General features: G+C 45.3%; 1 protein-coding gene across 1 annotated transcript; it reads left to right on the plus strand.

The window, feature by feature from the left end:
* On the plus strand, positions 3,128-4,478 carry CORT (cortistatin). Its single transcript, NM_001204936.1, has 2 exons — positions 3,128-3,235; positions 4,260-4,478. Exons 1-2 carry the CDS (start codon positions 3,128-3,130, stop codon positions 4,476-4,478), a joined length of 327 nt encoding a protein of 108 aa, NP_001191865.1.

The following is a 9,146-nucleotide window of genomic DNA, read 5'->3' on the forward strand; positions in this document are numbered from 1 at the left end:
TCTTGGGAACCCTATGATTCAGGTTTGATCCCCAGCCTGGCGCATTGCTGCAGCTGTGACTTAGGTCTCAACTGTGGCTCAGAGCTGATCCCTGGCCCAGGAGCTCCATATGCTGCAGAGCAGCAAAAAATGGAAAAAAGAAAAAAAAAGAAAATAGCCCACAGCAATGTTGTATGTGAATAAGAGGAAACAAGTAGAACTATCCTAATGCATCTTTTTACAGATTTCTGTCGCTCCAGACACTTGGAATCCCTGGGACTCAATGTGGTGAACCTGTGTGCACTGTGGGTTCCTTCCCTGGGTGGAGGGTGGGCACCTCCTGGGTGGTATGGGTACTTTGACATGAGGTTTTCTAGCCAGATGAGAAAGTTAGGAGTTCCTGTTGTGGCTCAGCAGTAACGAACCCAACTAGCATCCATGAGGACAAGGGTTTGATCCCTGGTCCTGCTCAGTGAGCTAAGGATCCAGGGTTTCCGTGAGCTGCCGTGTAGGTCGCAGCTACAGCTGGGGTCCCGTGTCACTGTGGCTGTGGAATAGGCCGGCAGCTGCAGCTCTGATTCAACCCCTAGCCAGGGAACTTCTGTATGCCACAGGTGCAGGCCTAAAAAGCAAAACAAAACAAAACAAAACAAAAGTTGACTTATGTTCATGTATCTTTCAGTTTGGCATATTTTTGTATGACCTGTTTAAATTTAGACAGGTGGCCTTAGATCACATTTTTCTGGGGATAATAACACAGGGGTGGTCAGACTTTGTAAGGAATGGCTGAGTCCACTCCCTGATTTCTCAAGAGGTGCCACTTGGCCACTGCATGTTCTGATGTATCCTGTCCCTTAGCTCGGCCAAAACAGCTCTGTCTGGTTGATGGCGTGGCTCCCTTGTACTTCTGTGTAGTACATGCCAGGTGCTCAGTGCTTAATGGGTCCATTAAGTACAGTCTGCAAAATATACTGAAGATAGAAGACGCTGGCTAAGCTGCCATGACTTTCTCACCTGTGGTGCAGTGGGTTAAGGATCCAGTACTGCCCCAACTGTGACCTAGGTCACAGCTGCAGCTCAGATTTGATCCCTGGCATGGGAACTTATATATGCCATGGGTGTGGCCAAAAAATTTTTTTAAAAAGAGTATCTAAACATTTTTAATACCATTTGTGGGAGCTAGGCAAAACAGTGTCTTGGTACCAGCTGAAGGACTAAGCTACATGCAGTGTATGAGCCACGGCTCCTCAGGCCATGCCGATTTTACCTAGAATCTTAAACCTGCAATGAAATGAAATTTCAGATTGCAATTTCCCTTGTTAAGGCTGTGAGCCAGGGCTCAGGAAAACGGGTTCACTTCTGTACAGTGAGCTGTTAGTTCTTCAGGTGCTTTACTTCCATTTATTGTTTCTGTTTTTGCTATTTAGGGCTGTACCTTCGGCATATGGAGGTTCCCAGGCTAGCAGTCAGTTGGAGCTGCAGTTGCGGGCCTGCAAAACAGCTCACAGGCAACGCTGGATCCTTAACCCACTGAACAAGATCAGGGATCGAACCTGCATCCTCATGCATGCTAGGCAGATTCTAACCTGCTGCACCACAGGGGAGCTCCCGCTTTACTTCCATTTAGAACCTTGCCTTGAATCTTGGTCATCTTAGTAGGTTTGTGGTGGATGTTTTAGGTTTTCCTAGCTGTCTCAGCTGAAGAGGGTCTGCTTGTGTTTGTGTGATTCTGAGCCTGGGACCTGACAGGAAAAGCCAGGAGGTGGCACCGAGGGCTTTGCGTTCTGGACTTCTCATCAGTGGGGCTGTCGTCAGGAGCAGAGTAAACCCTGAGCTGGCCACATGCAGTGTTTTCAGTAAGCAGGACATTTTGCACCTAACACACACAAAAAAATAGTATTTACTCTTATTCCGCATGACACACTCTAATTTCTATTTCGTTCCCAAAAAGTGCTAGGTAATGACCTACCAGTGAGTGGCCAGCAGCAGTCTGAAAAGCACTGACTACTCCAGTGTCAGCATCACCCGGGAGCTCATTAGAACTCTCTGCCCCTCCTTACCTACCCCATCAGCATCTGCATTTTAGGAGATCCTGTCGTGGCTCAGTGGTAATGAATGGGACTGGTATCCATGGGGATACGGGTTCAGTCCTTAGCCTGGCTCAGGGGGTTAAGGATCTGGCATTGACGTGAGCTGTGGTGTAGGTTACAGATGCTGCTTGGATCCTGCATTGCTGTGGCTGTGGCTGCTGCTGGTGTCTGCGGCTCCAATTGAACCCCTAGCGGAACATCTATATGCTGTGAGCATGGCCCTAAAAAGAAAAAAGAAAAAAAAGAATCTGCATTTTAGTTAGTCTTAATAAGGTGATCTGGGTACTGTCGCATTTGGGGAGGCCTGGGCTCGAGGACATGGCCTCTGGCCCATTGGGTGGGGAGCTGTGCTGGGAATTAATCACTGGGTCGCCCTGGCCTGCATTTTGGTGAGATCAGTGGATGCCCTGCGTGGCTCCCTGAGCTTCAGTGTTCCCTTGTTTCTTCTGCCTGAGCAGATCAGTGTGGGCAAAACTGGATTTGGGGGAGTCCCCTTGTGGTCTAGGGGTAAGGACTAGGCATTTTCACTGCTTCGGCCCAGGTTCGATCTCTGGTCTGGGAACGGATCTCACATCCAGCTGCTGCACGCCCCGCCAAAAAAAATTTTTTTTTTTAATTTTTTAAATAAAAAACGGCACATTTTAAGCTACTTACCCAAGGCTGATTTTGTATTATGTTAAATCACTCGGGTTTGTTCTCATGCCAAAGGCTTAATTATGAGGAGGGAGAATGTCTTCAGAGGCACGTGCACATGCATCCAAAGAAGGAGCAAATGCACGCTAAACAGGAAAAGATCTGAGGCTTTAATGAAGGGTTAACTCAATCCAAAGGCACTTTTGTGGGAGCCGATTGCTCAGGCTTCTACGTGAGGGCTTTAGACAGGCAGAGATACAAAAAAAAACAGCTGCAGGTTGAGCTTCAAATGCTACCACCACCCCCCGGTCCCCCCCCACCGCAGTCTCCAAGAAGAGACCCAAGTCCACAGACCTCTGATTTGGGGGCTGTCAAACAGGATGAGCAGCTGCAGAGCTGGAGGGCAGTGCCAGTCAGCCCGCAGGATGCTGCCGCCTCTCTGCCTGCTGCTCCTGCTGCTGCTACCACCCTTGGGGGCCACCACTGCCCTCCCCCTGGAGGGCGGCCTCACCAGCCACGACAGAGACAGCGGGGTGAGTAGTCTGACGCAGCCACATGCTGACCCACTGTCGGGGTGTCTTTTTCCCTGTGGGTTCCCCACGGCAGAGGGTGCATGCAGGACAGATGGCAGGGCGGGACTTCGTAGTGTGCCCGGCAGTGCCCTGTGCTGTGCTGACCCTACAGACCCCTGATGCTCCTTTACCTTCAGCTATTAGGAAGTTTGTTAGAAGGCTCTGAAACTCAAGGGGAGTTCCTTCAAGCCAGCCATCTCCACCTGCTGGTCTTCGAAACATTATGTGATTATACCAGTCTGTCGCAGCCATCACGGAGCTGCCACTGTGGTTATGAGTCACCCATACTTCTAGAATCTAAATTTATATACGCAGCCCTTGTTCTCTCCTGGCTCAGATTAACTGACATCATTACATTTGCCAGTGTGAGAATTTGTAACTTCATGTAGTGATTGATTTTTCTCCCTTTTTTTCCATTTTGAAAAAGTTCCAAGAAAGAGTACATAAAGTTGACCATTAAAAATAGATTTTTCTCTGAAATTATCAGATGAGTTCCAGACAAGTCATTTATCATCAGATTACTCCTGGAAGCTTTCTGAGGAGTTTGAGAGGCCAGAATATAGTGTCTCTATCTGATCTGTCTGAAAAAGCAATTTGTGGACAGCCAGGAGTAAACCAGAGATGGGAAATCCAAGCTAAATTAGCCTGATCCACCTAGGGGTGGCTGCTTAGTTGCCAGTCACTTGTCAGGAAAGATACATTTCCTGACCTCATCTAATTAAGAACCTCCACAAAGATCAGGGGCAAAACAAGCAGGTTTTTTTTCCGTGATTGAAAATTTTCAACTTTTCCTTTTACCTAATTAGAGCAGTTTTGTTACGGTGTTCTCTTAACTTTCTCATCCTTTAAATGGAAATGTGATTTATTATCTTGAACCGTCTCTCTCTCTCTCTTTTTTTTTTTAAGGAAAGAATTATGTATCTTAATGCTAGCTGAACCAGATGGTTGATTTTTCTTTCCTTTGTCCTCTGCTTCTTTCTAAAAGCATATGCAGGAAGTGGCAGAAATAAAGAAAAACAGCCTGTTGACTTTCCTGGCATGGTGGCATGAATGGATGTCCCAGGCCAGGGAGGTGCCCTTCGTGGGAGGGGAGACCAGGGAAATGCCCAAGAAGCAGGAAGGGCTGCCCCGCCAACAGGCCTCGCGTGGAGATAGAACGCCCTGTGGGAATTTCTTCTGGAAGACCTTCTCGTCCTGCAAGTAAAACTCCACTCGTGGTCTCTGGCGCAAAGTGTCATGATGGATCTGAATAAAAGGCATTAAGCAGCTCTGATCTTTCTTTTTTACACAGTTGTCTTTTCTTTCCCATGTAATTTGAAAAGTTTTTATTTTAACTCCAAAAACACCCAATACTGAGTGTCTTGAGTAATTTGGAAACCAGAGTGAGTATTTTTGATAAAGATTTTTGGGGCTTTTTGCTGTTATTGTCATTACAGCCACTGGGCTTTCCTTCCACCTTCATTATGTGCTTGGAAGCTGTGCTGGCCCATGTCTTTTTTTGCTTTGATTTAAAATAGCTAAAGGCTACATATTTAAGTGTTCAGAATAACATTTCAGTTTATTTTGATATAAATTGTCTAAACAATATTTCCCTTACATTAAAAGCATTTTTTTTTTTTTTGGCCACACCTGCAGCATGTGGATGTTCCCAGGCCGGGGGTCAAATCTGCACCACAGCAGTGACCCGAGCCCCTGCAGTGACCATGCTGAATCCTTAACCCACTCTGCCACAAGGGAACTCCCTAAAAGCAAATTTTTAACATTGTACTCCAAGAGCAAAATGACTATTCTTCATGTTTTAGCTACAATCAATTTTAAAACTGTAGATGTATAGACGATATATGTTGTCTGTTAAACACACATCATGTTGACATGCTTATAAAAGTTACATTTGAACCTGCTGTTATAAAACAGCCATACCAGGAGCTCCCTCTGTGGCACAGAGGGTTAAGGATCCAGCATTGTCTCTGTGTGGCTTGGATTGCTGCTGAGGCACGGGTTCAATCCTCAGCCCAGCGTGGTGGGTTAAGGATCTGGTGTTGCTGCATCTGTGGTATATATAGGTCACAGTTGTGGTTCAGATTCCTATGGCCTAGGAACGTCCATATGCCACGGGTGCAGCAAAAACAACATACCCATGCTAAGCGAAACTCGTAAATTAATTTGTTACGATTCTTTTTATGGATGGGAGCTTCAGGTTTATTTCAAAGCAAACATAGTGAGTAGTGCTGCTATCCCGCCTGCAGCCTGATTGCCTCAACTTTAAAAAACATCTTTTTTTTATTTAAAATTATTTTTATCTTTTGCTTTTCAGAGCCGCACTCTATGGAAGTTCCCAGGTGAGGGGTTGAATCGGAGCTGCATCTGCGACCTACACCACAGCTTGCAGTGATGTCGGATCCTTAATCCGATAAGCAAGGCTAGGGATCAAACCTGCATCCTTGTGGATACCAGCCTGGTTCGTAACCCAATGAGCCACAATAGGAACTCACTGATTGCCTCAACTTCTAAACAAGTATCTCCAGAGTCACAGGGTCAGACTTTGTTAGGAGACAGATGCATATGTATTTGATATGTATTCTGTGTGTAATTGTGATATTTCCCCATTCCTCAGTAAGCGCCCACAGAAGTGATAGTGAATGATGGTTAAATGAGAAGCAGATTCTTTTCTCTGGAATATAATATGGAACATTGTTGATCCCCAGGTGGACCAGGGTTTGGGGCTGCTCAGAGGGAGTTAGAGCAAACAAGCGCTTAGGTTCAAACCCTTATTGAATTTGATTCTCCTCTCTGGCTCCCACATCCTTCCTTGACTACACATAGTGTTCGTGGCTCTTGGATCATAGACTCTGAACTCCAGTGTGAGGTTTTCTGATGCTCGACTTTTTTTTTTTTTTTTTTTTTTTTTTTTTTTTTGTCTTTTTGCCATTTCTAGGGCCGCTCCCTCGGCATATGGAGGTTCCCAGGCTAGGGGTTTAATCGGAGTTGTAGCCGCCGGCCCACGCCAGAGCTACAGCCACACAGGATCCGAGCCGTGTCTGCGACCCACACCACAGCTCACGCCAATGTCAGATCCTGAACCCACTGAGCGAGGCCAGGGATGGAACCCGTGTCTTCATGGATGCTAGTCAGGTTCGCTAACCGCTGAGCCATGATGGGAACTCCTGATGCTCAACTTTTAAAGCTTGGAGATTCATACCTGGAGTTACGGAAAGTTTCTGAGAGTCAGGCCCAATAGCAGGAAAAGTGGCAAAGGCTGGCTGGAAGGCACTGTGGTAGGATTTTCTTCCCTGGACACCAGGGGAGCAGACCCCTGGAGTCTGACTGCTGACTGTTCCGTTCCGTGTCCCGCAGAGCTGAGCTCCCCGTCATAATTTCTAGCGGAGTAAAGGACAGCATGGTGGAAGAAGAGCCTTAATAGCATCCGCATTTCCAAACACAGCCACTGTCGGAGACCAGGAAGACCAGTAATTGGGTCAGCACTCTGGTGGATGATGCCAGCCTGAAAGGCCAGAGAGCCTTCGGAACGTAAGGTTCTTCCAGAAGGAAAGCATGCTCCTTGTTTTTTCAGTTTCAGTTGGGGTCACAGGCACACAGGTCTTAAAATTGGGGACTTTAGGAACTGTGCTATCCGAAGGATAAAGAGGCTATGCTAATGACACTGCCAGGAGATCCATCAGGTTTAAGTCTACCGTAGTTCTGGGCCCTTAATAAAATGTGAACTGGCATTGACTGCATGTTAGACTAGATTAGTATGCTCAAGATTAATAAATTAGGTAAAATGGGTAAATTAGTGTAATTTCCTACCATCAGATTTTTGGCAGGCTCTTCTGTGTCATTCAGTACAGTCAACTGTGTGTATCAAGGACATCAAGTCCTGGACAGCGTCTAATTCATTCTCTTGCATTTATTCCCAGTATTTGTCACTAGAATAGATCCTTAACTGCAAGAAAGAATTAATTGAGTGTGACTTAAGCATTCAATAGAAATCCTTTCAAGCTATAGCTCCAATTCCACCCCTAGCCTGGGAACTTCTAACTTCCTGAAAAAGCAACATAACACACACACACACACACACACACACACACACACACACACACACACACACGGAAACAAAAGAACAATTCCTTTCATAGTATTCCTATTTCAGGGATGACATTAAATCATTTCAGTGGAAACTCATGGGAGAGCCGTAAACAACTTAATAGCACCTGCCCAAGGGATAACCCACCTGTTGGTAAAAGCAGCTGCTTCAAGAGTGGTATGGATTCGATTTTGAATAAATCGGAAGAGGAAATGTCATTTAGCTGTTAAAAGAAGGACATTTTGTTTCTAAACTAGGAAGGAAGAGGCAAAGGGCAGCCGGGCAACCCACTGTTTCTCACTTCTTATAATCCTAATAAAATTTAACATTAATTTGGAGTTCCTGTTGTGGCTAAGTGGGTTAAGAACCCAACTAGTATCCATGAGGATTTGGGTTTGATCCCTGGCCTCCCTCAGTGGGTTAAGGATCTGGTGTTGCCACAGGCTGTGTATGGCATAGGTTGCAGATGCAGCTTGGATCCAGTGTTGCTGTGGCTGTGGTGTAGGCTGGCAGCTGCAGCTCTGGTTCTATCGCTAGGGAACTTCCATATGCTACAGGTACAGCCCAAAACAAACAAACAAACAAACAAACAAAAAAAAAAACCAAAAAACCCACTAGTTTATCCTTTCTATTTATAATTAAATAGTTAAGTGAAGAGTTCTGGGTTCTGGGTGGCTCAGTGGGTTAAGAAACCAATGTTGTCTCTGTGAGGATGTGGGTTTGATCCCAGGTGGCTCAGTGGGTTAAAGATCTGGTGTTGCTGTCACTGTGGCAAGTCACAGAGGCAGCTTGGATCTGGTGTCGCCATGGTTGTGGCATAGGCCTCAACTGCAGCTCCTATTCCATCCCTGGCCTGGGACCTTCCATATGCCACAGGTTCAGCTGTTAAAAAAAAAAAACAACCCAATTTATCCTTTCTATTTATAATTAAATAGTTAAGTGATACAAAATACACATATTAGTTTTATTAAAATAATTGTTAGCTGGAGAAAAAGCTAGGATTTTCTTGGTGATAGTTCTTGTAACATGGTAAAGGAAATACTATAGAAAATCCGGTAGCTATGCAGCAACCTGTTGGTTCACATGCTTGTAATTGCGGAAGTGTTGTCCTAGTTTGAGAAAACAGCCAACTTTAAGGATCTGTGATTTGGAAATTCCGTGTAGTTCCTTGGAAGAGTGCATCTGTTCCTGTCACTAGAGGCTTCTCAAAATAAGAAGCAGGACACCCTCCCCCCAGCCCCCCCCCCCAGCTGTGTAGCAGATGCGGGCATGGGTATCTGCAGTATGTCCTTTCCAAGCTCCTTAAAAACCTCCAGTAATATAGGACACAGCCAAAATAATTTAAGGCAAAACCCTATGAATACAATAAAGAAAGAATCCTGAAGGCAAGAGAAAAAAAAAAAAAAAGGAAAAAAAAGGGAGTAGATGATTAGGAAATTAAAAAATCTGGTTAGCAAAGGCACATTAATAATTCTTGTAATTAATGTATTTTTTTAAACAGACGACTATTATTTTATTGCTTTCTCTCTGGAAAATGAAAAATCCATTAGTGTTTTTCCTTTTGCTTTTACCCAGAAATTAAAGGTTGGTAAGTGGTAATTAGCACAGCTCCTGTCAAAGCCAATTGCCTAATGGGGACCGACACTTGATTTGACTTGAAAGCATGGAACATGGCTAATGTGGAGTTCATCAGTCCAGCCGCTTTCTTTGACATGCTCCTGCCCGAAGACCAGGCGTGCCCTGTGCCCCCTCTCTCTCCCTCTCCTATTTTTAGGCATATCACTGTGC

This window comes from Sus scrofa, chromosome 6, assembly GCF_000003025.6.
Source record: "Sus scrofa isolate TJ Tabasco breed Duroc chromosome 6, Sscrofa11.1, whole genome shotgun sequence".
Classification (NCBI taxonomy): Eukaryota; Metazoa; Chordata; class Mammalia; order Artiodactyla; family Suidae; genus Sus; species Sus scrofa.

Excerpts from the sequence above, each read along its gene's own strand:
- CORT (NM_001204936.1), top strand. The coding sequence starts at position 3,128 with ATGCTGCCGCCTCTCTGCCTGCTGCTCCTGCTGCTGCTACCACCCTTG. Across the intron at positions 3,236-4,259 it reads GCCACGACAGAGACAGCGGG|CATATGCAGGAAGTGGCAGA; the intron begins GTGAGTAGTCTG and ends TCTTTCTAAAAG.